This window comes from Rhinatrema bivittatum, chromosome 7, assembly GCF_901001135.1.
Source record: "Rhinatrema bivittatum chromosome 7, aRhiBiv1.1, whole genome shotgun sequence".
In the NCBI taxonomy this organism is placed as follows: Eukaryota; Metazoa; Chordata; class Amphibia; order Gymnophiona; family Rhinatrematidae; genus Rhinatrema; species Rhinatrema bivittatum.
This window is the reverse complement of record NC_042621.1, coordinates 287,823,411-287,842,518: the sequence shown is the minus strand read 5'-3', so window position 1 is coordinate 287,842,518 and position 19,108 is coordinate 287,823,411. Positions and strand designations below refer to the sequence as shown.

The 19,108-nt window shown below is 39.8% G+C and overlaps 1 protein-coding gene across 2 annotated transcripts in view; it reads right to left on the bottom strand.

Moving 5' to 3' along the window:
- The window catches only part of SMC3 (structural maintenance of chromosomes 3), a 248,553-nt gene extending 230,675 nt beyond the window's left edge, over window positions 1–17,878 (bottom strand). Inside the window, exons 1-2 of one of the 2 annotated variants that reach the window (XM_029610355.1) lie at window positions 17,723–17,878; window positions 7,572–7,647 (exon numbers count right to left, since the gene is read on the bottom strand). In XM_029610355.1, coding sequence (XP_029466215.1) covers window positions 7,572–7,647; window positions 17,723–17,737 — 91 coding nt within the window. In that variant the 5' untranslated portion in view covers window positions 17,738–17,878. Of the gene's footprint in view, window positions 1–7,571; window positions 7,648–17,722 lie in introns of those variants that run through there. The other variant, XM_029610356.1, reaches the window with a different exon arrangement.
- Window positions 17,879–19,108: the final 1,230 nt, after the last annotated feature.

Genomic DNA, 19,108 nt, shown 5'->3' with positions numbered 1-19,108 from the left:
GGTGAGGCTTCAAGAGGAGAGGCCCGTGAAGCCCTTAGAGATCCCGGGGAAATTTGCCAGTATTGCTGCAGTGGGAATCTTCTAGGAAACATCAGAACTGAGTCTCCTGAACTGATAAGACCTGCATTATTTACCCTGGAATCAATCTGGGAAGCTATTCAGGAATTGAATAAAAATATCGCAAAACAAATAAATCCTGTAATTACTTCTTTAGGTATGTTAGACCATGGCCTAAAGTTGTTTGAAAGTGGGACATCCAATAATAAAAAAGATTGCTTAAATCTTAAATTGGAGATTGGGAAAATTTTCTGAATCTCAACAAATGATTGTTAAAGGTAATCAAGTTTTAACTAACAGCTGGAGAACCAGACGCGAGGGAAATATCTTCAAGTCATTAATTTGCCAAAGGATCCTACAATAAGCCCGAAGGACATGTGGGAAAAAAATATTTACTGGAATTTTTTAAGATCCCAGAGTCAACCCTGCCTATAATGTCCAGAGTTTACTACATTCCACAGTCTAAAAAGGTTTCTCTAGATCAAAAGGGATTTGATACTATACCTCCTGTGGAGCTACCATCGATGGATCTTACTAACCTATTGGAGACAACCCAGAAAGATATAATTTCCCCAGCAACACTTATTGTCACTTTCTTGTTGGAATCTGATCAGAGCTGGATATTAAAATTATTCTTTCGCAATCGTTTAGCTACCTTCTTTGATTTCAAGATAAATATATCCCCGGATCTAGCAAGACAGATGCAAAAGAGAAAGAAAACATTTTTGATACTCAGGCCGAAGGTCCTGGAATTAGGAGCATTATGCTTCCTAAAGTTTCCCTGTAAATGTTTGATCAAGTACCAGAATGCCTCTTATAGTTTCTTTTTACCTTCTCAACTTACAGCATTTTTGTCTGACAAGATTATATTACCTACTACTTTATCTTTTTCTCCTATTGCTGAGGACTGAGCAAAGGGGCTGGTACAGATTCTGCTGAAAACGTGAAAGATCCCCATTTTGCCAGTTGGATCCTATTTAATTTCCTGAGGTAGTGGAAAAGTCCCGTCCATTGTGGACTTGGAATGAATCAAATGTTTTATATAATTTTTTTTAATTTTTCCTTTTTAAGATAATTTTACACAATTTTGTCTCTGAGATTACAACTCAAGTGTATTTTTTTTCTTGAATGTATTTGGTAAAATTCAATAAATAAAAAACCAAACACAAAAAAAAAAAAACAAACCTACCGACAAGAAATGCTAGACCGTATGGAAGAAATTCAAGAAGAAATTGCTTCTTTGGGACACTGGGTAGACTTTCTAGATACTCGTCTCGATTTCCTAGCTGAAGTTTCCAAAAGTGTTAAAGACACTTGTTCTGAGCTTTAGGAGGACAATTTGCTTATAAAAGAAAAACTGGCAGATTTAGAAAACCGTGCAAGAAGGGGTAATCTCCGCTTTCAAGACTGCCAGGAAACCTCTGAAAATGGTGACTGCGCCGCTCTGATTACACATTTTTGTAAGTACTTACAAAACAAACCACAACAAACCACAATAGGGGGCAGATTTTCAAAGGGTTACACGCGTAACCCCGAAAACCTGCCCCTGCGTGCGCCGAGCCTATCTTGCATAGGGCTTGGCGGCGCGCACAAGCTCTGGGATGCGCCTATGTCCCGGGGCTTGCAAAAAGGGGTGGGGCGGGGGCAGTCCTGGACAGTGTGGGGCCATTTGCCACTGTGCCTGGGATCACGGGCCAGCCATTGGCCGGCGTGCGTAAGCTGTGCCTGCCAGGAGGCAGGCACAACTTCTCCGACAAAGGTAAAAGGGAGGTGGGGGGTGACAGAAGGAAAGTTCCCTCCAAGGCCGCTCCAATTTTGGAGCGGCCTCGGAGAGAACAGAGGAAGGCTGCGTGGCTCGGCGCGCGCAAACTGCACAATTGTGCACCCCCTTGTGTACGCAGACCCTGGATTTTATAACATGCACACGTCTGTGCGCGCATGTTATAAAATCGGGCATAGATTTGTTTGCGCCGGGGTGTGCAAACAAATCTACACCTGCGCACATGTTTTAAGATCTGCCTCTATCTCTATTGCAGTTTACAGTTGGAGCTCGCAAAACTCTGTGCGTTCTATCCTATTTAATACCAGATACCAGGAATGAACTTCCTGATATTAAATTGGATAGAGCACACAGTTTTGCGAGCCCCAACTGTAAACCGCAATAAAGATAATGTGGTTTGTTTTCATAAATTTTGCGATCAAAGAAATGGTGGCTCTTGCTGCTAAAAAGCAAAACACCTGGCACTGGGAAGGACAGGAAATCTCAATTTTTGTGGATCTCTCACAAGCCACATTTCAAAATCAGTAAGACTTAAAAGAAATCATAGTGTTTTTGAAAAGCGACAACATCAGATACAGGTGGATGCATCCATTTGGACTCTCCTTTTCTCTAGATGGGGTCATGCATAAGATTCGATCTCCGGACAACGCCGTTTCTATTTTGCAGCTCGGGAATTTGCTGGCACTTTAGCATCTACTAAGTCAACTAAGCCCCCCCCCCCCATTTCAAGAGCTGCACTTCCTACTTGGCAACGTGCAGGAAAACGCAATAGCAGGCTCTGACGCCATTCCGGAGGCTCTATGCCTAACAAGGACACGACTTGACTATCTTATTTATTCACTTTGTGCAACGCTTTCTTTTATGTCTCTGTAGTTCAACTGCTGAAGTTTTCAAAGCAGGTAGCTTTGCCTTTATAATATATTTGGCTTCTAGTTCTAATGCCTATTACATTGTTCTTTTAATATTTTGGTGCTCCTTTTGTTTTTACATTTAATGGGTGGTGTTTAGGATCCACTCCACTGATGACTGTAACTCCTCCACTGGAGAAAGTAGTAAAGGTCGGCATGGAGGTTCTAGCAGGCCAGTTTGATTATCCGTGGGGGGGGGGGGGGGGGAATTGTTTTGTTGGGATGGGATGCTGTTCTCCCTTTACACTCTAAGCTGTATTCTCTCCTTATTAATCCTTATTTATCATTAGATGGACCCATATGAACAACTGTTTTCTTGGCCTAGTTTTATGTATTGCACCACATTATCTAGACTTATTTGCTATCTGCAATATTTTTCCTTTCTGGAGAGTTTTTGGCTTGGAAATATATTATTGTTATTTTGTACTGGTTTCCTTAGGTAAATGTCATCCTTTCGTATAACTTCAATCAATGCTAAAGGTCTTAACTCCCTCTACAAAAGAAACCTCTTGTTTCGAGAGCTGGATCTTACTCAGACAGACATTACCTTTGTCCAAGAAACACATCTAACTCGCAGACACAAATATTTACCTCGCTCCCCTAGATTTTCTCAATCTTTTTTTACTCCCTGTTGCAAAACTGCAAAATATACTAGGGTCTGTATTTTGTTCTCCAAGAATTTCATCTGTGAATGTATTGAAGATCCCCTGGGTAGATATTTATTCTTGCAAATTGTAGTGAATAGTATGCCTTACACCCTGGTTAACATATATGCCCCAAATAGAGACCAAGGCATGTTATTCCAGAAACTACAATAAATCTTGCTTACATCATGTTCTGGTGTCTTATTACTGGGTGGCAATTTTAATGTGGCTATATCTCCCATTTTAGACACATCAAAGGGTACCTCTTTGCTAGCCAAATTCCATATAGAAAACTTGAGAGCTCTTATGAAGGATTTTGACCTGGTGGACATTTGGAGGTCCTGCTTTCCCTACTTCTCACTCCTACACATACTACTCAGTTTCCAATGATTCCTATTCTAGGATAGACTATTTCTTAGTGGATAAGTCTATTCTCCACAATGTCAAGGATGTGGATTTGGGAGCTATTATATGGTCAGACCATGCTCCTGTTTGGGTGGATATTCTATTTGACAATTATGATCCAGGGAAAAGATTCTGGCACCTCAATTAATCGTTACTACAAGACTCAGCTTACAATAATCTTATCGCCACTGCTATTCTATATTCTATTTTCTATCATATATTCTATTCTATATTCTATATCACTATCACTATTTAATTATGTTGGATTATAAAGCTTGTTGCTAATTTATGTTCATTGTAAACAAGTTTTAAGTTTCTTTTTGAAATTGTGTGTGCTTGGTTCAAGTCTTAAATTGAAGGATAAGCCTGCTCACACAAGGGCCTGGGAACAAGACCTAGGTCACGCCTTTTCAGAAGAGGCTTGGTCGCTTATTTTTCAAACAACTAAGAAATCCTCTATATCCTCTTTGTTACTCAAGAATAGTTATAAAATGGTATATAGATTGTATTATACTCCTGTCAAACTATATAAATTTGGTCCCAAAGTTAGTGACAACTGTTGGCGAGGTTGCCTTTCTCAGGGAACTTTTATTCATGTGGTAGGATTGTTTATGTGTACAGCCCCTGTGGAAGTAGATGATGTCCATCATATCTAAGATTTTCAATAAACCTATTCTGCTTACAAAGGAGGTGGCGCTTTTAAATTATCTGGCCCAGTGTGATGATTTGGCTTCTCAACAACTGATTCTGCAATTTTGTATTGCCACAAGAATTGAGATTGCGCACTTCTAGAAACAAGAAACTATCCCAGCACCGCAGAGTGCTACCGCGTTTGGCTATAGTATGTACAATGAACAAAATAACTGCAATGAAGCATCAGAGAGTTAGCAAGTTCAACTCTTCTTGGGACCCATACCTGTGCTGGAGGAAACCTGACTCATCTTAAACTCGTCTACCGGGTATGTTTCTGGACTATCCCATCTGGCCCTTTAGGTTCACTAGGACTTCTTTTTTTCGCCTTGTTTCAGATGCACTTGTTTCAGTACTACAAGAGGGAGTGGCAGCAGGGGTGGGGGTGGGGATTTCCTTTTTATATGAAAACTAAATGTTGTCATGACATGTTGGTTGCTTTTCTGTTTCTACTTTGTCATTTATGTTGACTTTATACTCTAACATTGACAACAATAAAACTGTTAGTTAAAGAAAAAAAAAAAAGTGCAATCCAGATATATTCCATGCATTAAGAAAGGTGGAAGGAAGGCAAAACGATTGCCAGCATGGTTAAAAAGTGAGGTGAAAGAGGCTATTTTATCCAAAAGACCTTCATTCAAAAATTGGAAGAAGGCTCCATCAGAGGAAAATAGGAAAAACCATAACCATTAGCAAGTTAAATGTTAAGACATCGATAAGACAGGATAAGAGAGAATTTGTAAAGAAGTTGGCCACACAGGCAAAAACTCATAATAAAAATGTTTTAAAATAGATCTGAAGCAGGAAGCCTGCAAGGGAGTTGGTTGAACCGTTCGATTATCGAGGGGTTAAAGGGGCACTTAGGGAAGATAAGGCCATTGCAGAAAGACTAAATGAATTCTTTGCTTCAGTGTTTACTGAAGATGATGTTTTGGAGATATCCATTCCAGAGACTGTTTTCCTTTTTTTTTTTTTTATATATGTCTACACCTTCTTAGACTTCCAGACTTAATTCGCTCAACTGAGAAGGGACCAAAAGAGTGTCACCTCAGGAGCTCAAGCGGTGCATCTGAATCTTCTCCTAGTCTTCTATTTTTTTTTTTTTTTTTTACCACAAGCAATTCCAATAAGGGAGATGCATGTCCACCATCTGCTGGAGACAAAGAATACTGGCAGGCTGATGTCGCGCAGGACTATGTCAGTGACATCAGCAAATCAGCTTTATTCCATCTCCATCTGCTGGTAGGAGTGCATAACCCACTGGTGTGGATTGATCTGCCTGAGTGCAGAGCAATGGAGAATAAAACAGAGAAAATCATAATGCCTCTGTATATTTCTGCAAGGTTCGAATGCACCTTGAATACCGTGTGCAGTTCTGGTCACCGCATCTCAAAAAAAGATATAGTGGAATTAGAAGGTACAGAGAAGGGTGACCAAAATGAGAAAGGGGATGGAACAATTCCCCTATGAAGAAAGGCTAAAGAGGTTAGGGCTCTTCAGCTTAGAAAAAAGAAAACTGAGGGGAGATATGATTGAGGTCTATAAAATAATAACGATTGGGATTGGAATAGGTAAACACAAACTGGTTGTTTATGCTTTCAAAAAGTACAAAGACTAGCGGACATGCAATGAACTTACTAGATGATATATTTAAGACAAATAGGAGAAAATATTTTTTTTACTCAACACAAACTGTGAAGGATTTCAAAGGGACATGGGATAAATACTGTGGATCCATAAAGTCTAGAGGAAGTGAATGACGAGAAGAGGCATGGGGGGTGGCTTGCGGGAATGACGGCTACTACCTGGAGATGAATATCCTTATTCTATAAATATACACACGGTTAATGCGACTCCAACATTGCTCTATGCTTCAACAGCAAGAGGAAATGTGGAAAAAAGGATTTGCATCCACATAAAAGCAGGGGAGTAGCTTGCTTGTTTCAGCGGTTACTACCCCAAACCAAAAATGCCTGATACTTCACTTTCAATGCATATCAAGCATAACTCACTGCTTCAACGGCAAGGGGAATGAAGAAAAGATGTTTTATATTCAGACATCTACCAACAAGGACTGAATTACATACTCTGGGTAAAACAAATAAGCATGGATGTAGTTTGCTTGTTACGGCAGTTACTACCCCAAATCAAACCTGATACTTCACTTAGAATACATATCCAGCGCAGCTCACTGCTTCAACAGCAGGGGGAATGACGAAAAGATGTTTTATATTCAGACATCTACCAACAAGGACTGAATTACATAGTCTGGGTAAAACAAATAAGCATGGGTGTAGCTTGCTTATTACGGCAGTTACTACCCCAAACCAATTAGCTGGATACTTCATTTAGAAGCAGCTCCAGCACTGCTATCTACGATGGCGAGGGTGGAAGGGAAATAAACCAAAAAAATTATTTAAAGGGACAAGAGTAACAGAAAAGTATGGGAAAAAAAAAAGTGTGAAAGCTTGCTGGGCAGACTGGATGGACCGTTTGGTCTTCTTCTGCCGTCATTTCTCTGTTTCTATAATTAAAATCTAGAAGTCATTACTGGAGGATGTGCTAAAAGCTGTTAATGTAACTACACTTCCAAAAGGTTCGGACAAGTTCCTGGAAGAAAAGTCCATAAACCATAATTAAGATGGACTTGGGGAAATTCACAGCTTGTCCCTAGGATAAGCAGCATGGAATCTATTGAGTTTAGGAATCCTGCAAGGCACTTGTGACCTTGACTGGCCACTGCTAGATACAGGATGCTGTGCTTGATGGACCCTTGGCCTGACCCAGCATTGCAAAACATTCTTATGCTGATCTGGAATTTTTATTCTTTCAGAGCAAACTATTTTTTGCTTGTGGAGGAGGCCATTTGTGACTTCCCCATACTTCTATTTCAAGCCTCAAGACCTCTAACCAGCTAGTGGAAACATGCTTTCATTTAAAAAAAAAAAAAAGTCACCGTCGTTTACTGAATCCACTCCAGCTTTAAAAGTCATTCATTCCCTTTCAGGTTAAATACTGCCATAAATTAAAGATCCAAAATGATACAATGCTCCATCACAATGCAGAAAACAAGAGAATATTACTTACCAATGACGTTGTGCTTGGAACTGAAAGGATCTACAATAGTTTGATCTCTGTAGCTTCGAAAACCCTGAATGATGACCTAAAAAATAATTAAGATAAATGACTCAGTGGCAATGTTGCCATGCAAGAGACCTTACTTTGATTCCCAAACCTAGTTTGTTTCTCAAGTTGGCCACAAATAGGGATGATATGGAGGGTTAGGTAAGAACTATCAGTACAGGCTTCTAAAGGGAGCTGCACAGTTGGTTACGGTGTTTGGCTGAGCTAGAGGGTAGGAAGAAGGTTAAATAGGGGAAACAAACCCAGGTAGTTGCGAATGAAGGTTCATGGCACCAAAGCCAACTAAGCTGCAAGCACACAAGGAATAGGAGAAAACTGCTGGTCTGAAAAAGCTAAACATCTGCTCCTTTCCACCCCCAAATTCTAGCACAGCAGCTCCTCTCCCATACACACATGCCCACACATAGAGGCTCAAGCTCCCAGACACTGACTCCTCTCCTACATACACACACAGGCCTGAGCTCTCAGACACCAGCTCCTCTTCCATATACAGTGATGAGAAAAAGTTTGTGAACCTCAAGTATAAGAATTATAAATTCTTACCCCATGATACCATTGTATAATTTAAACCAATCTTTTCTTATATAATAAGAAACATTAAAAATAAGAGCAAAGAGTCCTTTTTTTCTCTTAGATTACAGTGGACAGATAAGCCTAGATAGAGACTGTACCAAATTATAAAGAACTTTCAGAAACAACTTCAACTACATTACAATTCATTGAGAAATAAATTCTAAATCATTCTGAGCCAATGATTCTGCACATTATTTTAGGCCAAAAATCTGTGACATTTGAATAACTTTAGAAGTAGAGACTAGGAACTCATCTATCCCAGTTTTAGGGTTTTTTCAGCTATGAGGATAAGAATAGTCTTCATCAGAAAGGATACAGGGGAAGAATATGCAGCTTTTACTCTTGTATTTCTTGGTAAAGTGGATAAAATTATAATCAGAGCAAATCCAAGTGGCTCCCCTCAAGACCCTACTCCTGCCAGTCTCAAAGAATGAAAAGCTAGTCTTTCGACTCCCCTATAATTATCAATGCCTCTCATATTAAGCAATTACAGACCAATCTTTTGTTTGCCATTTCTAGTAAAAGGCCTAACCAAATCATCCAATGATGACCAGTTACAATCAACATCAAAGATCACTAGTAACGACTTCGCAGATTTAATGAAAAAATCAAAAACCTCATAAATAACAACCTCAACAACAACTCACAGGACCAGAAAATACAGAACCTTCAAGCTGGCCCAACTTTGAGACAGCATCTTCACTAAAAATCCAAATGATCATCAAAAAAATGAACCCAGCTAAACACTCTATTGATGCCATACCCATTACGACGATCAAAAATATTGAACCATCAATAACTAAAACACGGACATTGTAAACCTATCCCTCACTGAAGGAAACTACCCAGAATGCCTAAAATCAGCAATTATCGAACCCATTATGAAAAAAATCAATCTTGATCCAGAAAATCCACTGAACTACCTACCTATATCAAACCTACCCTTCATTGCCAAAATCATTGAGAAAATCGTCCACGCCCGTCTCAGCGACCACCTTGAAGAAAACAACATCCTACTACCCACGCAATTTGGCTTCAGGAAACAACTGAACACGGAGCCTCTACTACTATCATTAAACGACACCGTACTCAAAGCTTTCAAAAATGGCCACAGCTACCTGCTAGTCCTACTCGACCTATCAGCTGCCTTTGACATGGTAAACCACTCTATCATGATTGACCGTCTATCAGAAATTGGTGCAAAAGAAAAAACCCTACAATGGTTCACATCATACCTATCACAAAGAACCTACCAAGTGCTGATCAACAACACCCTTTCAAAAAAAAATAAACATAGACACCGGAGTTCCCCAAGGCTCCGCGCTCTCAGCGACACTCTTCAACATTTATCTGCTTCCAATATGCCACTTCCTATCAAACCTTAATCTGACCCACTTCATTTATATGGATGACATACAAATATTAATCCCAATACACAACTCACTGGAAGAAACCTACAAAAAAACAGCCACTTACCTAAACAGAATAAAGCAAATACTAACCAACATGAAACTCATCCTCAACTTCGATAAGACTGAAATAATCATATTAGACAGAAAGAACACTCCTCAACTACCACCACTCAACCTAATGAACCAAAATGTGGCTATCTCTCCGGTCAATTATGCCCGCAATCTAGGAGTCATAATTGACAAGGAACTTTCCTTCAAGAACCACATCACAAATAAAATCAAAGACTGATATCATAAACTCCTAACACTTCGTCAATTAAAACCTTTCCTCTTCCACAACGGCTTCAGATCAGTCCTTCAATTACTCATCTTCCCCAACCTGGACTACTGTAACTCCCTCCTATTCAATTTACCTCTCAACACCATCCGACCACTCCAATTCCTACAAAACGCAGCAGCAAGAATACTCACTGGACCAAAAAAACATGATCACATTACTCCAACACTTATAATCACTGCACTGGCTCCCAATAACATTTAGGATAGAATAAAAAATACTATCCATACTACACAAAATAATATATGAAGAACAAACAAACTGGCTAAGTTCATCCATAAAGCTGCATGCTCCAAATAGAAACCTCAGATCAGCAAATAAAGGACTATTAAAGATTCCACCTGCTCGTTCTAAACAACTCACCTCAACTCAAGAGAGCAATTTCTCTAGGAAGCCCTAAACTCTGGAACACCCTCCCAATCGAGCTAAGAACACAAGAAAACTTAAAAACTTTTAAAAAAGAACTAAAAACATGGATGTTTACCAAAGCATATCAACTCACCCAATGACTTAAACACCACTCCCATCCTATTAACACTAGGAAAGCTGGTACACTCAATACAAGAAGATTTATAACAAAGATCCGAAACATGTAAAGATTAACCTATAAACTAAGTTTATAAAATGATATTTTCTATGTTAAACCTTTTGGAAACTCTGTTAATCATCGAAACTTTGTAAACTGTTGTAATGGCGAAACCAAACGACGGTATATAAAACTCGATAAATAAATAAAATAGAAAATTTTGTGGCTTCCCAAATAATTGAGATTTTACAACAGAAATATTTTCTCTCTCAAAGACTGTCTGGCTTTTGCGCAGATTTCAGGATCGAAATGGTTTTCTCACTAAAACTGATGAATTTCAAAGAGATATTAATAATGGCTTTGATTCCATGATGGTCTTGCTGGACCTTACAGCAGCCTTTGATAACACAGATGCTGTTAGTTACAGAATCTTGGTATCAGGAGTAGCATGCTGTTGTGGTTTACCTCTTTTCTATATGGTAGATTGCAATGCATACAGTTGGAAACCAATATTTCTTCACCCTGAGGTCTGTTCTTTCCCAAATCTTATTTAACATATACATAAAACCACCAACACACATCATCAATGTGAAAGATCTGAATTTTTTGATATACACAGATGACAAACAAATTTATTGTGATCCTGGGACTCTTCTTCATGAGAGATTACAATTTTTAAATACATGATTAAAAGAAGTCCAGTCTTAGCTGAGAAACAAGTCTGAGCCATTTGGAAATAGAGGATTTGTGGACACAGAGACTTTCTATAACATTTTCCATCCCAGAAATAATGGTGAGATATGATTATTCACTAACCAAACAGAGAAGATCTTAGGGGTTTTACAAATTCCTAATGAAGTATGAAAGCACAAATAAGTGCTATAATAAAAGTTTCTTTTCCCCCCTGAACATTAAAAATCTCTGCCCATTTTTTAGGAACATAAAGTTGTTGACAGTAGTCCACACATTAAGTATTGTACAATTAGAATATTATAATGCACTATGTTCAGGCCTAGCAAAAAAGCAAACTTAGCTATTTCAAAACACTGCCACTTGACTGCTTTCAGGCACTAAATTACAGAAACTATTACTCCAGTGTTGAAATCACAACACTGATTGCCAGTGTAATCTACATACAATTAAAAACTTATCTTTTTATTTTTCAAAGCCTTTAATATTAAGAGTCCACAATTTTTAGCATCTCACCTAGTATATTTATGACCCTCCTCAAGCTTTTTGTTCCAAGTTTGCTTTATACCACTGTAAGGAGGGGGCTCTTAACTCAGGGTAAAGTTTGGGGGGTGAGGTAGGTTTTGGGGGGCAGTTTTACATACACAGTCAAAGGTACGAACAGCAAAGTAGACATCAGTGAAGATTTTCTGTCATTTGGAGTGATGAAAGGTAAAAGACGGGTTGATTTAAACAATGTATTCTCTACCAAGCTTGACTGCAGCAAAATGATAAATGACCCAGTAAGTTGGAGAGAAGAAAGCATTTTCTTGAGTACACCCAACATTATGAAATTCCCTTCCCCTTGAATTAAAAAGGTATAAAGGAAGTTATGATGTTCTTTAAGTTGTGTAAAGCCTGATTAATTTTATGGACTTTTAATTAGCTATTAGGCAGAATGGAACTTAATTAAAATGTACCAGAGTAGCTTAAAAATTTGAACTCTATACTGAAGATTTAAAATTAGTCCATGTTTGTTGCTTTTTTCCTGATTTTATATAGTTTTAATGTAAGAACATAAGAAATTTCCATGCTATGTCAGACCAAGGGTCCAACAAGTCCAGCATCGTGTTTCCAACAGAGGCCAAACCAGGCCATAGGAACCTGGCAAGTAACCAAAGACTAAGATCATCCTATGCTACTAATGCCAGTAATAGCAGAGGCCATTCCCTAAGTCAACTTGATTAATAGCAGTTAATGGACTTCTCCTCCAAGAACTTATCCAAACCTTTTTCAAACCCAGCTACACTAACTGCACTAATCACATCCTCTGACAACAAATTCCAGAGCTTAACTGTGCGTTGAGTGAAAAAGAATTTTCTCCACTTAGTCTTATATGTGGTACTTGTTAACTTCATGGAGTGCCCCCTAGTCCTTCTATTACCCGAAAGTGTAAATAACTGGGTCACATCTACTCGTTCAAGACCTCTCATGATCTTAAAGACTTCTATCATATCTCCCCTCAGCCGTCTCTTCTCCAAGCTGGACAGCCCTAACCTCTTCAGCCTTTCCTCATAGGGGAGATGTTCCATCCCCTTTATCATTTTGGTTGCCCTTCTCTGTACCTTCTCCATCGCAACTGTATCTTTTTTGAGATGTGGCGACCAGAATTGTACACTGTATTCAAGGTGCAGTCTTACAATGAAGCGAAACAGAGGCATTATGACATTTTCCATTTTGTTAACCATTCCCTTCCTAATAATTCCTAAATTGTTTGCTTTTTTGACTGCTGCAGCACACTGAGCTGATGATTTCAAAGTATTATCCACTATGATGCCTAGATCTTTTTACTGGGTGGTAGCTGAGCAGCAAGGGTTTTTTCTCCCTATATGCAATACCTTGTACTTGTCCACAATAAATTTCATCTGCCATTTGGATGTCTAATCTTCCAGTCTCGCAAGGTCCTCATGCAATGTATCACAATCCGCTTGTGATTTAACTACTCTGAATAATTTTGTATCACCTGCAAATCTGATAACCTCACTCGTCATACACCTTTCCAGATCATTTATAAATATATTGAAAAGCACCGGTCCAAGTTCAAATCCCTGAGGCACTCCACGGTTTACCCTTTTCCACTGGAAAAAATTAAGCTAAAGACCACAGGTTTTGTCCAACCTCCATCTGCTAGAGACAGAGAAATATTGGAGAGATGCAGGTGGCACACCGGTTTAAGAGGAGGTGCTCTTCAAGTATTTCCCTGTCTCCATCTGCTGAAAAGGAGGCAAAACCAGCAGTCTGGACTGATTAAGCTCGATATTTCACTTAGATGCAGCTCCAACACTGCTCTCTACATTAATGGTGGGGGTGGAAGAGAAATAGAACCAAAAGGTTACTAAGAGCCAAGAGTAACAGATAAGTATGAGAGAAAAATAAAAAGTGCAAAGCTTGCTGGGCAGACTGGATGGGCCGTTTGGTCTTCTTCTGCCGTCATTTCTATGTATGTATGTATGTATGTTATGTTACGTACAGGGAATGACGACCATTTAATCCTACTCTCAGTTTCCTGTCTTTTAACCAGTTTGTAATCCATGAAAGGACATTGCCTCCTATCCCATGACTTTTTAGTTTTCTTAGAAGCCCCTCGAGGGGCTTCATCAAACACCTTCTGAAAATCCAAATACACTACATCTACCGGTTCACCTTTATCCACATGTTTATTAACCCTTTCAAAAAAAGGACGCAGATTTGTGAGGCAACACTTCCCTTGGGTAAATCCATGTTGACAGTGTTCCATTAAACCAGTGTTCCATTAAACCACGCTCTGTGATTTTGATCTTTAGAATAGTTTACACTATTTTTCCTGGCACTGAAGTCAGGCTCACTGGTCTATAGTTTCCCGGATCTGATCGCCCTTGGAGCCCTTTTTAAATATTGGGGTTACATTGGCCATCCTCCAGGCTTCAGGTACATTGGATGATTTTAATGATAGGTTACGAATTTTAACTAATAGATCTGAAATTTCATTTTTTAGTTCCTTCAGAACCCTAAGATGCAAACCATCTGGTCCAGGTGATTTGCTACTATTTAGTTTGTCAATCTAGCCAACTACATCTTCCAGGATCACAGTGATTTGGTTCAGTTCATTTGACTCAGGAACTGATATCTCCCCAACATCCTCATTAGTAAACACAGAAGCAAAAAATTAATTTAGTCTTTCTGCAATGGCCTTTTCTTCCCTTTAACCCCTCAGTCATCTAACGGTCCAACCGACTCCCTCACAGGTTTCTTGCTTCTGATATATTTTTTTAAGTTTTTATTATGAGTTTTTGCCTCTACAGCCAACTTCAAATTCTCTCTTCGCCTGTCTTTAAATGTTTTACACTTAACTTGACAATGCTTATGCTTTTTCCTATTTTCTTCAGATGGATTCTTCTTCCAATTTTTGAAAGATCTTTTTTGGCTAAAATAGCCTCTTTCACCTCACCTTTTAACCATGCCGGTAATCGTTTTGCCTTCCTTTCACCTTTCTTAATGCGTGGAATACATCTGGACTCCGCATCTAGGATTGTATTTTTAAACAATGTCCATGCCTGCTGAACACTTAACCTTTGCAGCTGCACCTTTCAGGTTTTTTTCATTTTATCAAAGTTTCCCTTTTGAAAATTTAGTGTTAGAGCTGTAGATTTATTTATTGTCCTCCTTCCAATTATTAGTTTAAATTTGATCATGTTACGATCAATATTGCCAAGTGGCCCCACCACCGTTACCTCTCTCACCAAATCCTGCATTTCACTAAGAATTAAATCTAAACTAGCTCTCTCTCTTGTTGGTTCCTGAACCAATTGCTCCATGAAGCAGTCGTATATTACATTCAGGAACTTTATATCTCTAGCTTGTCCTGATGTTACCTCAATATTGACTGGGTAAATGTAATTTAAATCTCCCATTATTACTGCACTGCCAAATTGGTTAGCTTCTTTGATTTCTCTTAGCATTTCATCATCTGTCTGACCATTTTGTCCAGGTGGACGGTAGTATACTCCTATCACTATACTCTTACCCAAAGCACACTGGATTTCTACCGATATAGATTCTATTGAGCATTTAGTCACTTGTATGATCTTTATCCTGTTTGACGCTATACCGTCCCAGACAAAGTGCCCCCACCCCCACCAAATTAATCCTCCCTATCATTGCGATATAATTTTTACCCTGATATAGCACTGTCCCATTGGTTACCCGCCTTCCACCAGGTCTCTGTGATGCCAATTATTTCAATCTCATTTACTGCCATACACTAACGCTCCCATCTTACTTCTTAGACTTCTAGCATTGGCGTACAGAGATTTCAAAGTGTGTTTTTTGTTTGTATTAACAATCTGCTTTTCAGTTGATAGACAATTTGGAAATCTTTAGCTCAGGTGATTTTTTTACATATAGGCACAAGGACTACATTTGCTTTTATTGGAATCTCTCTGTTGGGATGCCATAACTCTCCTGTTTCATTAGTATCCTTCAAAGATACATTCCTCCGAACTATGCACTTCTGAGTGACTGTCGGCTTTCCCCCTTATTCTGGTTTAAAAGCTGCTCTCTCTCCTTTTTAAAAGTTAGTGCCAGCAGCTTGGTTCCATTCTGGCATTTATTATATTATTGGTGATGTTTATTTTTATCATTAATTCTCTCTGCATTCTTGATTGTACGCTGAGTTTTTTGCTAGGTGGTATAAAAATGTAAAAAATTATTAATATAAAGGGTATAAATTAAAATAATTCTGTATGTCTTGAGATACAATACTCTACAAGTAAGAACGGTAAGACTACTTCAGAATCAGTATGTGTGAAATAGTAAGTGAATCCCTAGTTTCCTCAGCACAACTGTTTGGCCAATTAGAATCTGCACGACTGAGTATGGGTATCCTGTCTTATATAGAGGTCCAAAAGGATGAGTCTGGTCTTCACCATAAAAATTAAAGGGAACTTATGCCACAACCAAAAGAAATTGCGCAGGACCTCAAAAAAAGAAAAAATAGTTAATGATCATTTCGGTAAACAGGGTTTCAGGACCATTTATCCACAGTCTACAAATGGAAAAGGAGCAGTCATCCTGCCAAGTGCAAACCAGAAAATCATCCACGAAGTCACAAATGACCCCAAATTGTCATCTATAGATCTGCAGACCTCTCTTGCTGCAGCCAATTCATGGGTCAACCATTAAGAAAAATTGAACACAAATGCTGTTCATGGGAGGATAGCTAGGGGAAATCTAGCTCTCCTAAAAAGAAGAGAGAGAGAAAGAAAGAACATAGCTCCCTGCCTCAGGTTCACCAAAGAGCATTTGGATGGCCCACAAAGATCTGTGGAATAATGTTTTCTATACAGAAGAGTCAAAAATTGAACTTTTTGGTCACAAAGATTTTGTATGGTGAAAAACAAACAATGCCTTTCAAAAATAAGAATCTCATCCCAAATGTCAAGCATGGAGGTCGCATGGGGTTGCTTCACTGCTTCGGAACCTGGATGGCTTGCCACTATTGATAGCACCACCAATTATGTGTTTTTTAATCAGAAAAACTGTAGAGGTTATCTGTCAATGAGCTTAAGCAGAACCAAAAGTGGATCATGCAGAAAGACAACAACCCTAAACGTTCAAGAAAATCTACTACAGAATGGCTGGAGACTATTTTAGATTGGACAACTGAACGTCCGACCTAAACTCTATTGAAACGTTGTAGCAAAACCTGAACCCAGCTGTTCATGCAACAAAGCCCTCAAATGTCATAAGACTGAAAAAAAAACAAAACTCTGTATGGAAGTCTGGATCTAAATTCCTTAAGGGCGATGTGAGAGACTGATCAATAGTTTAGCTGATGTTATTAATGCTTAAAAAGGTGCCACCGGTTACTGAATGAAGGGTTCACATCTCGTTTTACACAAGGATATTTACTGCTGAACCTTTTGAGTGAATAAATTATCAAAACATTCTTCACATCTAAGTTATTCAATGGGGTTATCTTTCCCTCTCATCACGGTTTAGATTAGGATGTAATCATGTTTTGAGTATAAACTGTGTTCAAATAACGACTGCCTTAGGGGATTAGCAAAGTTTTTTCTCTGGACTGCAGTGCTGCCATTTCCAGGAGGGAGATGGAGATGGAGATGGAGATGGAGATGGAGATGGACACCCCCCCCCCCCCAATCCTAATACCTTCGGGGACCTGCAGCACTGAATTCGAGGTGCAGAATCAGGGATTACAAATACCACACTGCGTTGGGAGGTAAATTCAAAATCAAGACTGGCCAAAAAGTCTCCCTCCTGGGACAGTGTAGCTTGACAGCTCTGGGACTGCACACACACACAGGCCCAAGCCCCCGGCTCCTCTCCCATACCCATAGAAAGGCCCCAGCGTCTGGACCCCGACTCCAACATGCACACGGCCCGAGCTCCCGGACCCCGGTTCCTTTCCCCCATCCACGCACACACAGAGGTCCGAGCTTCCGTACACCGCCTCCTCTCCCATATACACACACACAAACAAACATGCTTGAACGCCTCTTTCATCGTTTTCATTTACCTGCTTTATGTACATTTTCTCTTCGCCCTCGGCCGAATAATATGAAAATACTGGCTCTCCCCGCCAGTGCGAAGCTTACTTCCCGGGTCAGTTTTCCTCAGCTACCCGCCCCCACCCCCACTCGCTCACAGGACCGCTTTCTCCGCGCAGCTCGGGAAAACAAAATGGCGGCTTCGGCTCATTGCAAGCTGGCAACGACGGGGGGAGCCGGCTCGGCTGATTTCTATCACAAGGCCCTTCTGGGACTTCCTCAGGGCACTTCCGTCCAGCGCATCACATAATACTCTATGCTGTTTAACGTGATACCAGTGTGCGTTTTTAGCGAAAAGTTGTTGGCTGGAAAATAAATATAACCGTGAAACACAACCCCCCCCCCCTCTCCCGGGCAGCGAGCATGGTACAAACCTCTGGGGGTCAAAGGTTCGGCGCCAAAGCTAAGCGTGAGAGCCGAGTGTGCGTGTGTGTGTAGAGAGGGAGCGAGAGCCGGACTGTAGTGTCTCAGATAGCTTATAGCTAGCCAAGCACAGCGAATATTTCTCATCCCGGCAACGGTAGTTTACCACTGCAAGGATATAATGATATCACGCACCATGCCAGCAGACACCCAACAACAGAGCTAAACTACAGGGATCGCTGTACACCTGTACTCCTTGCTTAGGTTACATGGGGATTCCAATGAAACAGACAGACCCTTGGCTGTAGTATAGCTTAGGAGACAGGAGACCCTCTAATGTTACATTTCAATAGCGCTACACGACATACGCAGCGCTGTACAAACATACAAAAAGTTTAATGCAGAACTTTTTTTTTTTTTATAGTCACAACCTACCCGGTGATGGTTTGTTTGATTATTTTTTTTTATATAAATGAAAGTAAGAAAAGCAAAATCTATAAAAATGTACAAAATATATTTATAATGAATTAGATTGACTAGGGTCTATATCCCTGCTCACCAGTGAGCTCTCTGGAGTCCACATTTCCTGCCTAGGTATGGTTGAGTGGTGCTATTGACATAACTACTGACAGACAGGCTGCTTGGCAACCTAGTGGAAAGAAGGGCAAGGAGAGCTGAAGGATTTCTGACCCCGGCCCGTGTCTGTACATTGAGGGAAACCCCCCAAAAAAGAGATAAGAATTGCATGCCAACTTCAAAGAGCGTCTTTTATGACTCCTTGAAGTGCATGTGCATTATAGATGCTCCATCAGGCAGATGCAATATTGGGCGTTCAGGTCACTGCACCGCTTAACAGACAGATGCATGTTTTGGATGCACTACACTTATGCCTGATGCAATATGGGGATTAGCACTTCCAAAACACGCATCCAATTGAGCTGGTAGCTAATAGCACTCATCACATGCAAACTCCATGTAGATGAGACTATTAG